The 22,413-nt window shown below is 40.1% G+C and overlaps 1 protein-coding gene across 2 annotated transcripts in view; it reads right to left on the bottom strand.

The window, feature by feature from the left end:
- The window catches only part of FMN2 (formin 2), a 310,405-nt gene that overhangs the window by 21,463 nt on the left and 266,529 nt on the right, over positions 1–22,413 (bottom strand). For both annotated transcript variants that reach the window (XM_060286264.1, XM_060286265.1), the window contains one exon: positions 9,567–9,716. In XM_060286264.1, the coding sequence (XP_060142247.1) occupies positions 9,567–9,716 (150 nt within the window). The remainder of the gene's footprint in view (positions 1–9,566; positions 9,717–22,413) is intronic.

Genomic DNA, 22,413 nt, shown 5'->3' with positions numbered 1-22,413 from the left:
GTGATACCTCATTGTAGTTTTGATTTGCATTTCTCTAATAATTAGTGATGTAGAGCAGCTTTTCATGTGATTCTTGGCTATCTGTATGTCTTCTTTGGAGAAATGTCTATTTAGGTCTTCTGCCCATTTTTGGATTGGGTTGTCTGTTTTTTTAATATTGAGCTGCATGAGCTGTTTATATATTTTGGAGATTAATCCTTTGTCCATTGATTTGTTTGCAAATATTTTCTCCCATTCTAAGGGTCGTCTTTTCATCTTCTTTATGGTTTCCTTTGCTGTGCAAAAGCTTTGAAGTTTCATTAGGTGCCATTTGTTTATTTTTGTTTTTATTTCCATTACTCTAGGAGGTGGATCAAAAAAGATCCTGCTGTGATTTATGTCAAAGAGTGTGCTTCCTATGTTTTCCTCTAAGAGTTTTATAGTGTCCGGTCTTACATTTAGGTCTCTAACCCATTTTGAGTTCATTTTTGTGTATGGTGTTAGGGAGTGTTCTAATTTCGTCCTTTTACATGTAGCTGTCCAGTTTTCCCAGCACCACTTATGGAAGAGACAGTCTTTTCTCCATTGTATATCCTTGCCTCCTTTCTCATAGATTAGTTGACCATAGGTGTGTGGGCTTACCGCTGGGCTTTCTATCTTGTTCCATTGATCTATGTTTCTATTTTTGTGCCAGTACCATATTGTCTTGATTACTGTAGATTTGTAGTATAGTCTGAAGTCAGGGAGCCTGATTCCTCCGGCTCTGTTTTTTTTTCCCTCAAGACTGCTTTGGCTATTTGGGGTCTTTTGTGTCTCCATACAAATTTTAAGACTTTTTGTTCTAGTTCTGTAAAAAATGCCATTGGTAATTTGATAGGGATTGCATTGAATCTGTAGATTGCTTTGGGTAGTATAGTCATTTTCACAATATTGACTCTTCCAATCCAAAAACATGGTATATATCTCCATCTGTTGCTATCATCTTTAATTTCTTTCATCAGTGTCTTATAATTTTCTGCATACAGGTCTTTTGTCTCCCTAGGTAGGTTTATTCCTAGGTATTTTATTCTTTTTCTTGCAATGGTAAATGGGAGTGTTTCCTTAATTTCTCTTTCAGATTTTGCATCATTAGTGTATAGGAATGCAAGAGACTTCTGTGCATTAATTTTGTATCCTGCAACTTTATCAAATTCATTGATTAGCTCTAGTAGTTTTCTGGTGGCATCTTTAGGATTCTCTATGTATAGTATCATGTCATCTGCAAACAGTGACACTTTTATTTCTTCTTTTCCAATTTGTATTCATTTTATTTCTTTTTCTCCTCTGACTGCTGTGGCTGGGTCTTCCAAAGCTATGTTGAATAATAGTGGTGAGAGTGGACATCCTTGTCTTTTTCCTGATCTTAGAGGAAATGCTTTCAGTTTTCCACCATTGAGAATGATGTTTGCTGTATGTTTCTCGTATATGGCCTTTATTATGTTGAGGTAGGTTCCCTTTATGCCCAATTTCTGGAGAGTTTTTATCATGAATGGGTGTTGAATTCTGTCAAAAGCTTTTTCTGCATCTATTGAGATGATCATGTGGTTTTTATTCTTCAATTTGTTAATATGGTGTATGACACTGATTGATTTGCATATATTAAAGAATCCTTGCATCCCTGTGATAAATCCCACTTGATCGTGGTGAATGATCCTTTTAATGTGTTGTTCGATTCTGTTTGCTAGTATTTTGTTGAGGATTTTTGCAGCTATATTCAACAGTGATATTGGTCATTAATTTTCTTTTTTTGTAGTATCTTTGTCTGGTTTTGGTATCAGGATGATGGTGGGCTCATAGAATGAGTTTGGGAGTGCTTCTTCCTCTGCAATTTTTTGGAAGAGTTTGAGAAGGATGGGTGTTAGCTCTTCTCTAAATGTTTGATAGAATTCACCTGTGAAGCCTTCTGGTCCTGGACTTTTGTTTTGTGGAAGATTTTTAATCACAGTTTCAATTTCATTACTTGTGATTGGTCTGTTCATATTTTCTATTTCTTCCTGGTTCAGTCTTGGAAGGTTATCCCTTTCTAAGAATCTGTCCACTTCTTCCAGTTTGTCCATTTTATTGGCATAGAGTTGCTTGTAGTAGTCTCTTAGGATGCTTTGTATTTCTGCGGTGTCTGTTGTAACTTCTGTTTTTCATTTCTAATTTAATTGATTTGCGTCCTCTCCCTCTGTTTCTTGATGAGTCTGGCTAATGGTTTAACAATTTTGTTTATCTTTTCAAAGAACTATCTTTTAGGTTTATTGATCTTTGCTATTGTTTTCTTTGTTTCTATTTCAGTTATTTTTCTTGTTTCTTTAGGTAGGCTTGTAAACGTATAAACTTCCCTCTCAGAGCTGCTTTTGCCGCATCCCATAGGTTTTGGATCATCGTGTTTTCATTGTCATTTGTCCCTAGGTATCTTTTGACTTCCTCTTTGATTTCTTCAGTGATCTCTTCGTTATTTAGTAACGTATTGTTTAGCCTCCATGTGTTTGTGTTTTTTATGTTTTTTCCCCTGAAATTCATTTCTAATCTCATAGTGTTGTGGTCAGAAAAGATGCTTGATATGATTTCAATTTTCTTAAATTTACTGAGGCTTGATTTGGGACCCAAGATGTGATCTATCCTGGAGAATGTTCCATGCACACTTGAGAAGAGAGTGTAATCTGATGTTTTTGGATGGAATGTCCTGTAAATATCAATTAAATCTATCCGGTCTATTGTGTCATTTAAAGCTTCTCTTTCCTTATTTATTTTCATTTTGGATGATCTGTCCATTGGTGTAAGTGAGGTGTTAAAGTCCCAAACTATTATTGTGTTACTGTCGATTTCCTCTTTTATAGCTGTTAGCAGTTGCCTTATGGATTGAGGTGCTCCTATGTTGGGTTCATAAATATTTAGAATTGTTATATCTTCTTCTTGGATTGATCCCTCAATCATTATGTAGTGTCCTTCCTTGTCTTTTGTAACATTCTTTCTTTTAAAGTCTATTTTATCTGATATGAGTATTGCTACTCCAGCTTTCTTTTCATTTCCATTTGCATGGACTATCTTTTTGCATCTCCTCACTTTCAGTCTGTATGTGTCCCTAGGTCTGACGTGGGTCTCTTGTAGACAGCATATATATCGGCCTTGTTTTTGTATCCATTCAGCAAGCCTGTGTCTTTTGGTTGGAGTATTTATTCCATTCACCTTTAAGGTAATTATCGATATGTATGTTCCTATGACCATTTTCTTAATTGTTTGTTTTTTGTTTTTGGTATGCGGGTCTCTCACTGTTGTGGCCTCTCCCGTTGCAGAGCACAGCCTCCAGATGTGCAGGCTCAGTGGCCATGGCTCACGGGCCTAGCCGCTCCATGGCATGTGGGATCTTCCCAGACCATGGCACAAACCCGTGTTCCCTGCATCGGCAGGCAGACTTTCAACTGCTGCGCCACCAGGGAAGCCCATTGGGTTTGTTTTTGTAAGTCCTTTTCTTCTCTTGCGTTTCCCACTTAGAGAAATTCCTTTAGCTTTTGTTGTAGAGCTAGTTTGGTAGTGCTGAATTCTCTTAACTTTTGCTTGTCTGTAAAGCTTTTCATTTATCCTTCAAATCTGAATGAGATCCTTGCTGGGTAGCATAATCTTGTTTGTAGGTTCTTCCCTTTCATCACTTTAAGTATATCATGCCACTCCCATCTGGCTTGTAGAGTTTCTGCTGAGAAATCAGCTGTTAACCTTATGGGAGTTCCCTTGTATGTTATTTGTCATTTTTCCCTTGGTGCTTTCAATAATTTTTCTTTGTCTTTAATTTTTGTCAATTCGATTACTATGTGTCCCGGCGTGTTCCTCCTTGGATTTATCCTGTATGGGACTCGCTGCGCTTGCCGGACTTGGGTGGCTATTTCCTATCCCATGTTAGGGAAGTTTTCGACTATAATCTCTTCAAATATTTTCTTGGGTCCTTTCTCTCTCTCTTCCCCTTCTGGGGCCCTTATAATGTGAATGTTGTTGTGTTTAATAATTTCCCAGAGGTCTCTTAGGCTGTGTTCATTTATTTTCATTCTTTTTTCTTTATTCTGTTCAGCAGCAGTGCATTCCAGCATTCTCTCTTCCAGGTCACTTACCCATTTTTCTGCCTCAGTTATTCTGTTATTGATTCCTTCTAGTGTAGTTTTCATTTCAGTTACTGTATTGTTCATCTCTGTTTGTTCTTTCATTCTTCTAGGTCTTTGTTAAACATTTCTTGCATCATCTCGATCTTTGCCTCCATTCTTTTTCCGAGATCCTTGATCATCTTCACTATCATTATTCTGAATTCTTTTTCTGGAAGGTTGCCTATCTCCACTTCAGTTAGTTGTTTATCTGGGGTTTTATCTTGTTCCTTCATCTGGTACATAGCCCTCTGCCTTTTCATCTTGTCTATCTTTCTGTGAATGTGGTTTTTGTTCCATAGGCTGCAGGATTGTAGTTCTTCTTGCTTCTGCTGTCTGCCCTCTGGTGGATGAGGCTATCTAAGAGGGTTATGCAAGTTTCCTGATGGGAGGGACTGGTGGTGGGTAGAGCTGACTGTTGCTCTGGTGGGCAGAGCTCAGTAAAACTTTAATCTGCTTGACTGCTGATGGGTGAGGCTGGGTTCCCTCCCTGTTCGTTGTTTGGTCTGAGGCAATCCAACACTGAAGCCTACCTGGGCTCTTTGGTGGGGCTAAAGGCAGACTCTGGGAGGGCTCACACCAAGGAGTACTTCCCAGAACTTCTGCTGCCAGTGTCCTTGTCCCCATGGTGAGTCACAGCCACCCACCGCCTCTGCAGGAGACCCTCTAACACTAGCAGGTAGGTCTGGTTCAGTCTCCCCTGGGGCCATTGCTCCTTCCCCTGGGTCTCGATGCTCACACTACTTTGTGTGTGACCCCCAAGAGTGGAGTCTCTGTTTCCCCCAGTCCTGTCGAAGTCCTGCAATCAAATCCCACTAAACTTCAAAGTCTGATTCTCTAGGAATTTCTCCTCCCGTTGCCGGACTCCCAGCTTGGGAAGCCTGATGTGGGGCTCAGAACCTTCACTCCAGTGGATGGACTTCTGTAGTATAAGTGGTCTCCAGTCTCTGAGTCACCCACCCAGCAGTTATGGAATTTGATTTTACTGTGATTGCACCCCCTCCTACCATCTCATTGTGGCTTCTCCTGTATCTTTGGATGTGGTGTATCATTTTTCATGAGTTCCAGTGTCTTCCTATCGATGATTGTCCAGCAGCTAGTTGTAATTCTGGTGTTCTCACAAGAGGGATTGAGAGCACATCCTTCTACTCCAGCATCTTGGTTCAGGTCTCATACAGATGTGTTCTTAACACGCCTTACCAGAATGTCACATGACCTTGTGTGTTGTCATGATCAGGACTTTATATTAAATGATGGAGAAACAGCCACTGAGCATCTAGCATGGAGACACTGTGCTACATACTCTAATATATAACCTCATTTAGTTACACAGTCTCACTGCAAAACAGGTATTACTGTCTCCATTTTGCTGACTTTGAAACCATGCCTTGGGACTTCCTTGGCAGTCCAGTGGTTAAGACTTCACCTTCCAATTCAGGGGCTGCGTGTTCCATCCCTTGTGGGGCAGCTAAGCTTCCCACATGCCTTGTGGCCAAAAAACCAAAACACAAAACAGAAGCAATACTGTAACAAATTCAATAAAGACTTTAAAAATGGTCCACGTCAAAAAACTCTTTAAAAAAAAAGAAAGCATGCCTTCCTAAGACTCAAGTGGGCAAGAGGGAGAGCTAACTCAAATGCTCATGTTTTCCACACCACATCAATGAGAAGGACAGCAGACCTTTTCACCATAGACTAGAATTTCACCATTTCAAGAAATACATCTACTAACTCATGCGAGTCATTAGGAAAAGTCAGAAAATATGTTACTACCACTCTGTACTCAGCCACCAATTAGAAAGAATGGGATGAGGACATTTTATAGAGTATTTACAACCTTAAACATATTATTCAATGTATACTTTCCAAATTAGAGCAAGGAAAACTTGAACAGAAAAGAAAACTTCAACCACACCATTAAACCACCTTTTGGGTTATTTCTACCATGCTAGGGCATTCTGCTAGTTACACAGGTTACCTTTAAAGGCTTAATAAATTAGGGCTAGTAGATTATTATTTACTTTCTTTGGGCAATTGCTCTCCCTAACTCCAGTGACAGTGCTGAGAACGAGACTGTCGACCATGGCAACACTCCCCTCTGGCTGCAGGACTGCGTCTGTGAACCACTGAACCAACCACGGTATCCATGCCTCTGGCCACTGTGGCTGATCCAAAGATGAACACGACTCCTCTGGAGTTCCTCCCTGGAATTAATCTACAGGGTAGAGAATGCCCTCTCCTCCTGAGTTAGGAGAATGTGAGCCATGGCTGGACTGATGGCCAGGGGTCCACTCATAAAGAAACAGCCTGGCCTGGAAGTTAGGCTGGAGTACAGAGCAGGTGGGAGGGAGGGTGCTGGAAGGGGAGAGAGGGTGAGAGAGTGAGGACGAGAGAGATAAAGAGAGGAGGAGAGAGAGGAGAGGAGGAGGAGGGGCTATTTAAAAGACAGGTGGAGGGCGGCAGGTAGAGACACACCTGACTAACAGCCCCCTCAACCTGACCTGCACAGCTGTGGTTAGTTAGGATTTCCACACTCAGGCACCCACAGCCACCTTCCATCCTGCTCTTCTGTGGTTTGACTGTCTAAACAAAGTCTCTCTTTTTGCTTCCAGTGTTTGGAGTGGGGTTTTTATTACCTCCAGTGGCAAACTTAAATTACCTAAGAAAACACGTTCATTACTTTACTAGACTAAGTTCTTATTTCCGTGTCTGCGTCAAATACAATGTGACAAGTCAAATCAGCAAATATGTATGGAAACACCAAAAGGGGGCACCGTGGCCTGGAGGCCCCGAGAGCGACACTGAAAAAGAAGACACAAAACACCATGTCCGAGAAACAAAGACAAATGCAAACATGGAAGAAGTCATGGTATAAAGTAAGAGCAGTACAGGACTATGAAAATATGCAGCCAGCACATATCACAGGAGAAGAGGAGGGAACACTCAGGTTGGGGAGAGCATCCCATCTGAAGCACATGTCACTTGAAGCCTTGCTCACACTGACATCGGTGTGTCAGGGGTTTAACCCTTCCACTGGCTGCACCCTGTGTCCTGTACATGTCTGGGGGCATCGGAACATTCCTGAAACACCCTTTCACCTAACTGCAGAGCACGTGCCAGCAAGCTTACACCAGGGCAAGGCTGCCTTCAAGGGTGGGCATTTGTGCAGCACACAGGGCCCCCTCTCAGGGCTCTGCACTTGGTTTAACAGTTTGCTGTCTTGAAATTTTTAATACTTTTTGAATAACAGGCCCGCCGTTTTTATTTCGCACTGTTTCCTTGAAATTTTGTGGCTGGTTTTCCACTAAGGAAAGGGACAAAATTTTGCTACAAACAATTCAGACCAACAGTCTTACTTTTCAAACCAGTCTCTTTGCCAAGAGACGTAATATAGTTTGGAAGTCAGAGGGCAAAGATGCTCTCTCACCTGCCACATGTTCTTCCTTAGCCTTTCATTAAAAGCAAATGATTTAGGAAAATGAGAAGTGTGCAGTGGAGAGCACCTGTCACATGCCAGTTCACAGCACTGCCAAGTTGAAAGTGAAGTCACCAAGGGTGACTCAAAAAGCCCATTGTAATTTTTTTTTAGCAAAGGATGAAGTATAAAAAAAGGATTGGGTTGATTTTATGAGATATTCAGTGGGCATGTCCAATGCATCAACTATCATAAACAGTGGACTGTTAACCATAGTGTTGCCTGGTAACACAACTCTATCTCAGAGAGCACAGGCTGCAAATGGCTGGTCCTTCCCGACATCACCTCCACGGGGGCCTCTCAGCAGCTTCCCTACAAGCCACGCAGTAATGGGAGCTCAAATGACAGTCCCCCTGCCATCTCGCACCAGGACCTCCAGAGCCACCTCCACAGGGCCTGCGGCCTCTGATGCAATTCACTTCCTCATCATGTGCCCTCAGGGCAGCTGCCCCCCAACACCAGTCTCCTCACTCCTGCCCTGTCCATGCCTATATCCCACCATGTCCACTCTCATCAGGATCGTCTCAGCTCCCTCGCAAAGTGAAACACTGATCTTTCCATTTTGTTCCTGAGTGTGAACGAGCCCCAGTCCCTTTAGGGGCCCAGGCTTAGATCAGAGCTGAAGAAGGCACGTGGGGAGTAGTGGCGTCAGGAAGGGAGGTTGTCTGTGACATGCTGACATTAAAACCAGTTTCCTCCTCACCGTTGTCCAAACTGAGCAAGCCTTGCTGGGTGAAAAACTGGAAACATACAGCTAAGTCTGAAAGAAATGAACGGTGGTCCAAATGTGCCCGTGTTTACACGATTCTCCCTCCTGTCTCACCCGCATGGACTTCTAACATCTCATCTTTTATGTTAACTCCTGGTGATGTGTTTAGAATAAGCTCAGTGTTTTCCTTCTGCTCAGACTGCTCTCTTTTTGCATCCATTGTTCGCTGAAGCAGACTCCCTTCTCTGATGGAGCCTGGGTTCTAGGTAGGTAATTCTGTGAGTGAGCACAAGCCAGGCACAGTCCACATGCTCAGGACGTGTCCGCAATTAACTTCACCTGATTTAAGGATGGATGAGAATCTACTTACAGATGAAGACTAGGCAGGCGAGCGTGGTTTTGTATGTAAGCAAGACCAAAATGAAGATGATAAGCAGAAAACTGTGGAATTTTGTGCTCTGATGAATAAAGTCCCTTAGGAGGTAAGTTTTCTAAAGCAAAGTCCTTGTTAGGGCCAGGATGTTGGAAAGCACACCAACTGGTTCAGGATTAGGGTTTGGTTTCCTTTTCCTTTTTCCTTCTCCCTCCAGATCCAGCTACTTCGGGATGCTGCCGTGCATGGGCCAGCCTGCTTCCTGACTTGGTAACAGGACACCCCTGTGACCTTCATAATCAAGTGACAGAGACTCTATTTCATGTACTTAAGAAGAGAAACTTCCCTTCATTCCTGAAAGAATTTACTTTAGGAAATGTGATATGATCTGATAAGATTCTTGAAAAATCTTTTAAAAAATATTGATCATCAGTTTCTTGGTGACACCTGGGAGAAATTTTGATATGAATGGTGAAATTTTGACAGTATCTAATGAATTGAGCAAAAATAAAACCAAACTGATTCGTCTTACCTTATGGTCTTTTGAAGTGAGTGGGTTTGTCATCTCGGCAGTGTTCTTTCACTCCTGTTCTTACCTTGTTTGCTTCTGTGTGGCCTCCTCATCACAGAAGCTGTTTTACCAGAAGGTGGTCCTGGCAAACCATCACTCTAGCTGTCCTTTGTAGCATCACAGCCATTGTGCTGACTTTTCTTACTCAGGCTGCAAATACTGTCCGATCTCAGCACCCTCTCAGACTGGAGACCCAGAGTTAGAACCTAATTTGTCATTCAGGCTATAAAAGTTGGCAATCCCTAATTGGCCACACCCGAGAAAACATGTTTCAAAATGCCACTGTGTAAATGAAAAACACCTACCTCTCTTGTAGAATAAGTTTGTTTTCTTTCTTCCAAAAGTCTTTAAAGTCGGAGCTGAATTCATGCCAGATACTGAAGAAAACATTTGGGGACACTTCCTTCTCTCCAATTTTTGGTCTCATGAAGAAATAGGCTGTAGTCTCCAAAAAGCTGTCAAAGCATGCACACACACACACAAACACACACACACACGTATAAAAGCTATGATTACTTTCCAACATGGGATATTCTTTCCCCATCCAAATGCTGATTTCATTCATGCAGTTATTATTACCAAGAGGACTCAACTCCTCAGGCACCAATAGTAGTTCTCTTAAGGTTTCATGTTAGGGTTTTTGGACTCAGATGTTAGCAGCTGACAAGAGTCCTCCATATACTGGTAGCTATCCCTGGTCCAACCATTTTCAAAATTAATCACTATGTGTCCAACCTATTTCAGAAATGAACCTGTAATCAAGTTGGGACATAAGGGAAGTGTTGGGTCTATACTTTCCTTCTAGACTCTAAACAAATGAAATATCGGCTCTTTGTCCCCAAACTAATATGTCTCTATATGTGTATTATACTGCTTCTATACTATGGGCTTCCTACATTGCTGATGGGAAAAAAAAGCAACAGCCCCGGGAGATACTGACAAAGGCTCCCACTGGAGATCATGGCAGCACCAATGAGTGGGTACCAGCAGGGCAGCCAGTATCGTGACAGTGGGTGGCAGTGCCCATCTCCAGAAGGTGCTATCGAGGCTGCTTCATATTACAACTACATGACACTCAGAAAGGTTTCAAAGGGTTATTTGACAAAGAACATACAACTAGTAAGTGGTAGATTTATGCTGCACCTTGACCTGGACCTCCCAGCCTCCAGAACTGTGAGAAGTAAATGTTCACTGTTTAGGCCACCCAGTCTATGGTATTTTCTTATAACAGCCAGAACTAAGTCAAGGACAAATGATCTAGATTCTTCAATACATAAATGTAAAGGGAAAAAAAAAAGTCTATTATAAAGACTTAAGAGATATTGTCTGATTATAATGGTTTGAACTTCTTTATATATTGCTTCAAACAAACTGTAAGAAAATAAAATCATTTCTTACATATATGAACTAATTGGACTTTCGAACAGAGACTGGGTATTTGGTGACATTAGGGACTATTATTATTTTTAGTGGTAAAACTGGTGCTTCTTATTTTTTAAAGGGGATTTTTTAGCGATACATATTAAAATATATATGGATGAAATTATACCTGTTGAGGATTTGCTTCACAAACAATATGGGAGGCGGCAAGTGGGCAGGGGTGTAGATGAAACCAAGTCAGGAACTGCTGGGTGATGAGTGCATGATGATCACTGTACATTTTGTTTACCATCTCTAAATCACAGCCAAGTTCCTCACCTGTATGGTCTTTAATCTACCTACCCCTACTTCCTTCAGGAAAGTATCAAATCCATTGTCTCCTATTTCCAGCATCTGAAATCTCTTATTACTAGGTTTTCCTTCTGATCCTAAGAGCATATGAAGATTTCTGCATCTATAAATATTCTCTCATCCATGCAGACTCACTGAAAGACACCATGATTTATATACAGTTGCTTTATAATTCAATGCTCCTCTGTCCTCACTTGTTTTGAAATCTGGCTTCACAGGCCACCTTCACTACTTTCTTGCAAGAGTCTCTGATCTAAACCTACAACTTTTAGCAATTTTCATTCTCATGTCCTAAAATAATGGAACCATTACTGTCCTGTTTACTTGAACTTAAGAATGAGAAATTACTAACAGAGCTTTTCTTGTTGCTAATATATTTATGTATAGTAGTTTTGTTCCACTTGTAGATGTATTTTGGATGTGTTTGTGTAGGGAGGTGAGCTCCATGTCCTCCTACTCTGCCATTTTGATCCCTCTCTGAGACTGATATACTGACATCAGTTTTAATTTATATAAAGGTCCTGGTGTTGTCTCATAGTTATGTGGGGTGAGGGAAAGAGGGAAAGGAACTGAAATCATCAAAGTAGGCACTCTGACCACCATGGAATTAAATTAGAAGTCAATACCAGTAAAACTAACTGTCCAAATCATTTCTTTACCCTTTCTTCTAGTTTTATTGGGATATAATGGACACACAGCACTGTATCTGTTTAAGGTGTACAGCAAAGTGATTTGATTTGCAAACATCATGAAGTGACACCACAGTAAGTATAGTGAACACCCACCATCTCATATAGATACAAAATTAAAGAAATATTAAAATTTTTTTTCCTTGTGATGAGAACGCTTAGGATACAGCAGGATTAATTGTATTTATCATGTGGTACATTACTTCCCTAGAATGTGTACCTTTTAATTAACCTCATCCAATTCCCATCCCCCCACCCCCTGCCTTTGGTAACCACAAATTGGTTCTCTTTTTCTGAGTTTGTTTGTTTGCAGTATAATTGATTGACAACACTATGTTAGTTCCTATTACATGACACAGTGATTCAGTATTTCTATACATACCAAAATGATCACCACCATAAGTCTAGTTACACAGAAATATATTACATAGTCACTGATATAGTTATTGACTATATTCCCCACACTGTACATTTCATACCTGTGACTCATTTATTTTGCAACTCTTAAGTTTGTACCTATTAATCTCCCTCACCTATTTTTCTCTTCCCCCAACCTTTCCCTTCTGGCAACCACCTGTTTTTTCTCTGTATCTATGACTCTGCTTCTCTTTGTTATGTTGTTCATTTGTTTTGTTTTTAAATTCCACATATAAGTGAAATCATATGATATTTTTCTTTCTACATCTGACTCCTTTTGCCTATGTCCCCAGGGTCAGCTCCAGTTGCCTCTTGCCTCTCCAGGAAGCTCTACAAGATCAGCAGGTGGGTCTGACCCTGGCTTCTTTCAAATTACTGCTCTCTTTCCCACAGCCTTCTGGGTCTCCTGAAAGTAAGTCTCACTGGTCATCAAAGCCAAACATTTTGGGGGAGAGGGAAGATGGTGGAAGAGTAAGACGTGGAGATCACCTTCCTCCCCACAGATACATCAGAAATACTTTTACACGTGGAACTGCTCCTATAGAACACCCACTGAACGCTGGCAGAAGACCTCAGACTTCCCAAAAGGCAAGAAACTCCCCACGAACCAGGGTAGGGAAAAAGAAAAATCAGAGACAAAATAATAGGGAAGGGGACCTGCACCAGTGGGAGGGAGCCATGAAGGAGGAAAGGTTTCCACACACTAGGAAGCCCCTTCAAGGGTGGAGACTGCGGGTGGCAAAGGGGGGAAGCTTCGGAGCCACGGAGGAAAGCGCAGGCACAGGGGTGCGGAGGGCAAAGTGGAGAGATTCCCGCACAGAGGATCGGTGCCGACCCACCAGCCCGAGAGGCTTGTCTGCTCACCCGCCGGGGTGGGCGTGACTGGGAGCTGAGGCTTGGGCTTCGGTCAGAGCGCAGGGAGAGGACTGGTGGCGTGAACACAGCCTGAAGGGGTTAGTGCACCACGGCTAGCCGGGAGGGAGTCCAGGGAAAAGTCTGGACCTGCCAAAGAGACAGGAGACTTTTTCTTCCCTCTTTGTTTCCTGGTGCCCGAGGAGAGGGGATTAAGACCGCTGCTTAAAGGAGCTCCAGAGATGGGCGCGAGCCGTGGCTAACAGTGCGGACCCCAGAGACGGGCATGAGATGCTAAGGCTGCTACTGCCGCCACCAAGAAGCCTGTGTGCGAGCACGGGTCACTATCCACACCACCCCTCCTGGGAGCCTGTGCAGCCCGCCACTGCCAGGGTCCCGGGATCCAGGGACAACTTCCCTGGGAGAACGCACGGCGCACCTCAGGCTGGTGCAACGTCACGCCGGCCCCTGCCGCCACAGGCTCGCCCCGTACCCCTCCCTCCCCCTGGCCTGAGTGAGCCAAATCCCCGAATCGGCTGCTTCTTTAGCCCCGTCCTGTCTGAGGAAAGAATAGACACCCTCAGGCGACCTACACGCAGAGGCAGAGACAAATCCAAAGCTGAACCCCGGGAGCTGTGCGAACAAAGAAGAGAAAAATTTCTCCCAGCAGCCTCAGGAGCAGCGGATTAAATCTCCACAATCAACTTGATGTACCTGCATCTGTGGAACACCTGAAAAGACAATGAACCATCCCAAATTGAGGAGGTGGACTTTCAGAACAATATATATTATTTTTTCCCCTTTTGCGCTTTTTGTGAGTGTGTATGTATATGCTTCTGTGTGAGATTTTGTCTGTATAGCTTTGCTATCACCATTTCTCCTAGGGTTCTGTCCATCTAATTGTTTTGTTTTGTTTTACTTAAAATTTTTTTTTCTTAATAATTATTTTTTATTTTAATTACTTTATTTTTTATCTTACTTTATTTTATTTTATCCTCTTTCTTTCTTTCTACTTTTTCTCCCTTTTATTCTGAGCCATGTGGATGAAAGGCTCTTGGTGCTCCAGCCAGGAGTCAGTGCTGTGCCTCTGAGGTGGGAGAGCCAACTTCAGAACACTGGTCCACATGAGACCTTGCAGCTCCACGTAATATCAAATAGCGAAAATCTCCCAGAGATCTCCATCTCAACGCCAAGACCCAGCTTCACTCAACGATCAGCAAGCTGCAGTGCTGGACACCAAATGGCAAACAACTAGCAAGACAGGAAAACAGCCCCATCCATTAGCAGAGAAGCTGCCTAAAATCATAAGTCCACAGACACCCCAAAACACACCACCAGACCTGGACTTGCCCGCCAGAAAGACAAGATCCAGCCTCAAACACAGGCACTAGTCCCCTCCACCAGGAAGCCTACACAACCCACTGAACCAACCTTAGCCACTGAGGACAGACACCAAAAACAACGGGAACTACGATCCTGCAGCCAGCAAAAAGGAGACCCCCAAACAGTAAGATAAGAAAAATTAAAAGACAGAAAAACACACAGCAGATGAAGGAGCAAGGTAAAAACCCACCAGACCTAATAAATGAAGAGGAAATAGGCAGTCTACCTGAAAAAAAATTTCAGAATAATGATAGTAAGGATGATCCAAAATCTTGGAAATAGAAGAGAGAAAATGCAAGAAACATTTAAAGGACCTAGAAGAACTAAAGAGGAAACAAGCAACGATGAACAACACAATAAATGAAATTAAAAATACTCTAGAGGGGACCAATAGCAGAATAACTGAGATAGAAGAACGGATAAGTGACCTGGAAAATAAAATAGTGGAAATAACTACTGCAGAGCAGAATAAAGAAAAAAGAATGAAAAGAACTGAGAACAGTCTCAGAGACCTCTGGGACAACATTAAACACATCAACATTCGAATTATAGGGGTCCCAGAAGAAGAAGAGAAAAAAAACTGAGAAAATATTTGACGAGACTATAGTTGAAAACTTCCCTAACATGGGAAAGGAAATAGTTAATCAAGTCCAGGAAGCACAGAGAGCTCCATACAGGATAAATCCAAGGAGAAACAAGCAAAGACACATATTAATCAAACTATCAAAAATTAAATACAAAGAAAACATAGCAACAACAAGCAGCAAGGGAAAAACAACAAATAACACACAAGGGAATCCCTATATGATTAACAGGTGATCTTTCAGCAGAAACTCTGCAAGCCAGAAGGGACTGGCAGGATATATTTAAAATGATTAAGGAGAAAAACCTACAACCAATATTACTCTACCCAGCAAGGATCTCATTCAGATTGGATGGAGAAATTAAAACCTTTACAGACAAGCAAAAGCTGAGAGAGTTCAGCACCACCAAACCAGCTTTACAACAAATGCTAAAGGAACTTCTCTAGGCAAGAAACAGAAGAGATGGAAAAGACCTACAATAAAAAACCCAAAACAATTAAGAAAATGAGAATAGGAACATACATATTGATAATTACCTTAAATGTAAATAGATTAAATGCTCCCACCAAAAGACAGAGACTGGCTGAATGGATACAAAACCAAGAACCATCTATACGCTGTGTACAAGAGACCCATTTCAGACCAAGGGACACATACAGACTGAAAGTGAGGGGATGGAAAAAGATATTACACGCAAATGGAAATCAAAAGAAAGCTGGAGTACCAATTCTTATATCAGGCAAAATAGACTTTTAAACAAAGACTATTACAAGAGATGAAGAAGGAAACTACATAATGATCAAGGGATCAATCCAAGAAGAACATATAACAATTCTAAATATTTATGAACCCAACACAGGAACACCGCAATACATAAGGCAAATACTAACACTCATAAAACGGGAAATCGACAGTAACACATTCGTAGTAGGCGACTTTAGCACCCCATTTCACCAATGGACAGATCATCCAAAATGAAAATAAATAAGGAAACACAAGCTTTAAATGATACAGTAAAAAAGATGGACCTAATTGATATTTATAGGACTTCCATCCAAAAACAACAAAATACACATTTTTCTCAAGTGCTCATGGAACATTCTCCAGGATAGATCATATCTTGGGTCACAAATCAAGCCTTGGTAAATGTAAGAAAATTGAAATTGTATCAAGTATCTTTTCCGACCACAATGCTATGAGACTAGATATCAATTAGAGGAAAAGATCTGTAAAAAATATAAACACATGGAGTCTAAATGTTGCACTACTTAATAACGAAGTGATCACTGAAGAAATCAAATAGGAAATAAAAAAATATCTAGAAACAAATGACAATGCAGACACGACCCAAAACCTATAGGATGCTGCAAAAGCAGTTCTAAGAGGGAAGTTTATAGCAATATAATCCTACATTAAGAAATAGGAAACATCTCGAATAAACAACCTAACCTTGTACCAAAAGCAATAAGAGAAAGAAAAACGAAACAAAACAAAACACCAAATTTAGCAGAAGGAAAGAAATCATAAATATCAGATCAGAAATAAATGAAAAAGAAATGAAGGAAATGACAGCAAAGATCAATAAAACTAAAAGCTGCTTCTTTGAGAAGATAAACAAAGTTGATAAACCATTAGCCAGACTCATCAAGAACAAAAGGGAGAAGACTCAAATCAATAGAATTAGAAATGAAAAAGGAGAAGTAACAACTGACACTGCAGAAATACAAAAGATCATGAGAGAATACTACAAGCAAATCTATGCCAATGAAATGGACAAACTGGAAGAAATGGACAAATTCCTAGACATGCACAACCTGCCAAGAGTGAATCAGGAAGAAACAGAAGAAAGAGAAAATATGAACAGACAAATCACAAACACTGAAATTGAAACTGTGATTAAAAATCTTCCAACAAACAAAAGCCGAGGACCAGATGGCTTCACAGGCAAATTCTATCAAACATTTAAAGAAAAGCTAACACCTATCCTTCTCAAATTCTTCCAAAATATAGCAGAGGGAAGAACACTCCCAAACACATTCTACAAGGCCACCATCACCCTGATACCAAAACCACACAAAGATGTCACACAAAAAAAGAAAATTACAGGCCAATATCACTGATGAATATAGATGCAAAAATCCTCAACAAAATACTACCAAACAGAATCCAACAGCACATTAAAAGGATCATACACCATGATCAAGTAGGGTTTATTCCAGGAATGCAAGGATTCGTCAATATACGCAAATCAATCAACGTGATAAACCATATTAACAAATTGAAGGGGAAAAACCATATATCATCTCAATAGATGCCGAGAAAGCTTTTGACAATATTCAACACCCATTTATGATAAAAACCCTGCAGAAAGTAGGCATAGTGGAAACTTTCCTCAACATAATACAGGCCATATATGACAAACCCACAGCCAACATTGTCCTCAATGGTGAAAAACTGAAACCATGTCCACTAAGATCAGGAAGAAGACAAGGTTGCCCACTCTCACCACTCTTATTCAGCATCATTTTGGAACTTTTAGCCACAGCAATCAGAGAAGAAAAAGAAATAAAAGGAATACAAATTGGAAAAGAAGTAAAGCTGTCACTGTTTGCAAATGACCTGATATATACATAGAGAATCCTAAAGATGGTACGAGAAAACTACTAGAGCTAATCAATGAATTTGGTAAAGTAGCAGGATAAAAAATTAATGCACAGAAATCTCTGGCATTCCTATACACTAATGATGAAAAATCTGAAAGTGAAATTAAGAAAACACTCCCATTTACTATTGCAACAAAAAGAATAAAATATCTAGGAATAAACCTACCTAAGGAGACAAAAGACCTGTATGCAGAAAATTATAAGAAACTGATGAAAGAAATTAAGGATGATACAAATAGATGGAGAGATATACCATGTTCTTGGATTGGAAGAATCAACATTGTGAAAATGACTCTACTACCCAAAGCAATCTACAGATTCAATGCAATCCCTATCAAACTATCACTGGCATTTTTCACAGAACTAGAACAAAAAATTTCACAATTTGTATGGAAACAGAAAAGACCCAGAATAGCCAAAGCAATCTTGAGAACGAAAAATGAAGCTGGAGGAATCAGGCTCCCTGACTTCAGACTATACTACAAAGATACAGTAATCAAGACAGTATGGTACTGGCACAAAAACAGAAAGACAGATCAATGGAACAGGATAGAAAGCCCAGAGATAAACCCATGCACATATGGTCACCTTATCTTTGATAAAGGAGGCAAGAATATACAGTGGAGAAAAGACAGCCTCTTCAATAAGTGGTGGTGGGAAAACTAGACAGGTACATGTAAAAGTATGAGATTAGAACACTCCCTAACACCATACACAAAAATAAGATAAAAATGGATTAACGACCTAAATGTAAGGCCAGACACTATTAAACTCTTAGAGGAAAACATAGGCAGAACACTCTATGACATAAATCACAGCAAGATCCTTTTTGACCCACCTCCTAGAGAAATGGAAATAAAAATAAACAAATGGGACCTAGTGAAACTTAAAAGCCTTTGCACAGCAAAGGAAACCATAAAAAAAGACGAAAAAACAAACCTCAGAATGGGAGAAAGTATTTCCAAGTGAAGCAACTGACAAAGGATTAATCTCCAAACTCTACAAGCAGCTCATGCAGCTCAATAACAAAAAACAAACAACCCAATCCAAAAATGGGCAGAAGACCTAAATAGACATTTCTCCAAAGAAGATATACAGATTGCCAACAAACACATGAAAGAATGCTCAACATCATTAGTCATTAGAGAAATGCAAATCAAAACTACAATGAGATATCATCTCACACCAGTCAGAATGGCCATCATCAAAAAATCTAGAAACAACAAATGCTGGAGAGGGTGTGGAGAAAAGGGAACACTCTTGCACTGCTGGTGGGAATGTAAATTGATACAGCCACTATGGAGAACAGTATGGAGGTTCCTTAAAAAACTGAAAGTAGAAGTAACATATGACCCAGCAATCCCAGTATTGGCATATACCCTGAGAAAACCGTAATTCAAAGAGTCAGGTACCACAATGTTCATTGCAGCTCTATTCACAATGCCAGGATATGGAAGCAACCAAAGTGTCCACCGACAGATCAATGGATAAAGAAGTTGTGGCACATATATACAATGGAATATTACTCAGCCATGAAAAGAAATGAAATTGAGTTATTTGTAGTGAGGTGGATGGACCTAGAGTCTGTCATACAGAGTGAAGTAAGCCAGAAAGAGAAAAGCAAATACCGTATACTAATACATATATATGGAATCTAAGAGGAAAAAAAAACTTCATGAAGAACTTTGGGGTAAGACATGAATGGAGACGCAGACCTACTAGTGAACGGACTTGAGGATATGGGGAGTGGGAAGGGTAGGCTGTGACAAAGTGAGAGAGTGGTATGGACATATATACACTACCAAACGTAGAATAGATAGCTAGTGGGAAGCAGCCACATAGCACAGTAAGATCAGCTCGGTGCTTTCTGACCACCTAGAGATGTGGGATAGGGAGGGTGGGAGGGAGGGAGACGCAAGAGGGAAGAGATATGGGAACATGTGTATATGTATAACTGATTCACTTTGTTATAAAGCAGAAACTAAGACACCATTGTAAAGCAATTATACTCCAATAAAGATGTTAAAAAAAAAAAAAGCCAAACATTTTGGGGGCTTGTCTTCTTGGTGCAGGAGCCCCAGGCTGGGGATCACAGGATGGGGTTTGGTCTCCTCACTCTTTGGGGAAAACCTCTGCCATTGTAATTATTCTCCTCTTTGGGGTCAGCCACTCGGGGGTATGGGTCTTGACTATACCACATCTCTGCCCCTCCTACCTGCCTCTTTCTGGCTCCCTCTTTATATCTTTAGTTGTAGAAGCTCTTTTCTCCTCATCTTTCAGTTTTTCTCATCAGTAGATGTTCTGTAAATAGCTGTAATTTTGGTGTGTCCATGGCAGGAAGTAAGCTCAGTGTCTTCCTACTCTGTCATCTTACCCATATTCCAAAGCCTCCAAATCATTTCTAAACAATTCACAGGTCAAAGAAAATATCTCAAGGGAAATTAGAAAATGTTTTGAACTGTAAGTACAACATATCAAAATTTGTAGGATGTAGTTAAAGAACTCAGGTGAAAATTTATAGCATAAAATGTTCTTAGAAAAGAAGAAACTTCTAAGATCAATAAGATTTCACCTTAGAGAACTAGAGTAAAAAATACAATTTAAGCTCAAAGCAAGCAGAAGAAAAGAAGTAAAAATTAGAGCAGATATAAATGAAATAGAAAAAAAGAAAAACAGTGGAGAAAAATCAGCAAAACAAAAAGCTGATTTTTGGAAAAGATCAATAAAATTGATTAACCTCTGGTCAGGTTAACTAAAGAAATAAGAGAAAAAAGCACAAATTAGTAATGTAAATAATGAAAGAAGGGTTATCACTATTAATCCCATGGACATTTAAAGGAATGTTATGAATAATTCTTTGCCAACAATTTTGATAACTTAGATAAAATGTATCAATTCTTTGAAAGACATCAGCTACTAAAACTTTCTTCAGACATCTCCATCTATTAAATAAATTAAGTCAATAATTAATAACCTTCCAAAAAGAAACCATAAGATCTAGGTGGTTTTTCTAGTGAGTTTTCTACCAAATCTTTATAGAAAAGTTAAATCTCTTCCAGAAATTAGAAGCAGAAGAAAGAGTTCCTAACTCATTCTATATGGCCAGCAATTGCCTAATACCAAAACAAGATAAATACGTTACAAGAAAAAAAGTACAGGCCAATATGTCTCTTGAGCATAGATACAAAAATTCTCAACAGAATACTAGCAAATAGAATTCAACATGAATAAAAATTGTTTTACACCATGACACGTGATGTTTATTCTAGTTATCCAAGATGGGTTCAATATTCAAATAAAAAAATGTAATCTACCACATGAACAAGCTAAACGAAAAAAATCATGTAATGATATCAACTGGTGCAGGAAAAACATTTCACAAAATCTAACACCATGATAAAAACTCTCAGCAAACTAGGAATAGAGAACTTCCTTGAATTGAGGAGGAACATCTACAAAAAACCCTAGAGCTAACATCATACTGAATAGTAAGAGACTGAATGCTTTCCTCCTAATAGTGGTAATAAGGCTAGGGTGCCCTCTTTCACTTCTATTTGCACCATACTGGAAGTCTTAGCTAATACAACAAGACAAGAAAAGTAAATAAAAGGCATACAGATTGGGAGGGGAGAAATAAAACTGTCTTTATCTGCAGATGAATATGTTTATATAGAAATGCCAAAGAATCTACAAAATAATTCCTGGAACCTATAAACAAATATAGGAAGGTTGAAGGATACAGGTCAATATACAAAAGTCAATTGCTTTCTTATACACCAGCATTGAACAATTAAGTTTTGAAATTAAAAAATATATAATTTACTATAGCACAAAAAACATGGAATACTAAGGCATAAATCTAACTACAGATATAATACCTATGAGGAAAATTACAAAACTCTGATAAAAAAAATCAAATAGGATCTAAATAAATGGAGAGCTAGTCTATGAACATGGGTAGGAATAGTCAATATTGTAAAGATGCTAGTTCTTCCCAACTTAATTTGATTCATGTAATTCCAATAAAAATCCTAACAAGTTATTTTGTGGATATTGACAAACTGATTCTAAAGCTTATATGGAAGAGGAAAAAGACCTGGAATAGCCATCACAATACTGAAGAAGAAAAACAAAGTTGAAGCCCTCACATTACCCAATTTTAAGGCTCACTATAAAGCGGGACAGTGTGGTATTATTAGAGAAAGAGTAGACATGTATTCAATGAAACAGAATAGAGTGTCCAGAAGTAGGCTCACAAATATAGCTGACTGATCTTTGAAAAAGGAACAAAGGCAAGTCAATGGAGAAATGACAGTCTTTTCAACAAATGGTGCTGGAACAGCTGGCCGTTTATATGCAAAAAACACACAAAAGGAACCTAAACACAGACGTCACATCTTACACACACACACACACACACACACACACACACACACACACACACACCCCTAAAATACTGATCAACAACTTGTGGTGGTGAGAAAAGTTAAATAATTTGAAGGTGTTATATTATTTTGGGAAGGGACAAATATATTAAATATTTGTTAATTTAAAGGTATTAAAAATAGGAGAAATAAAATGTATCATGTCTATGGCAACCACAAGTACACATCTTTCAGATCTCCCAGGTTCCAACTGAGGAAAACGAAACTGACCGAGGGCTTCAGCTGCTGTGCTCTGGGGTCAGCCATTTCATTTACACAGAGGCCCAGGGTTGCCCCCAGCCAGTGAGTGAACACAGCAGGGTGCTGGTGCCGGTGCTACCCTAGGGGACACAAGGCTCTCCTCTCAAAGGCGAACTTGGCTGAAGGACTTCCAATCAGCTTTGCCAAA

Source organism: Globicephala melas, chromosome 16, assembly GCF_963455315.2.
Source record: "Globicephala melas chromosome 16, mGloMel1.2, whole genome shotgun sequence".
In the NCBI taxonomy this organism is placed as follows: domain Eukaryota; kingdom Metazoa; phylum Chordata; class Mammalia; order Artiodactyla; family Delphinidae; genus Globicephala; species Globicephala melas.
This window is presented reverse-complemented; position numbering and strand designations above follow the sequence as displayed.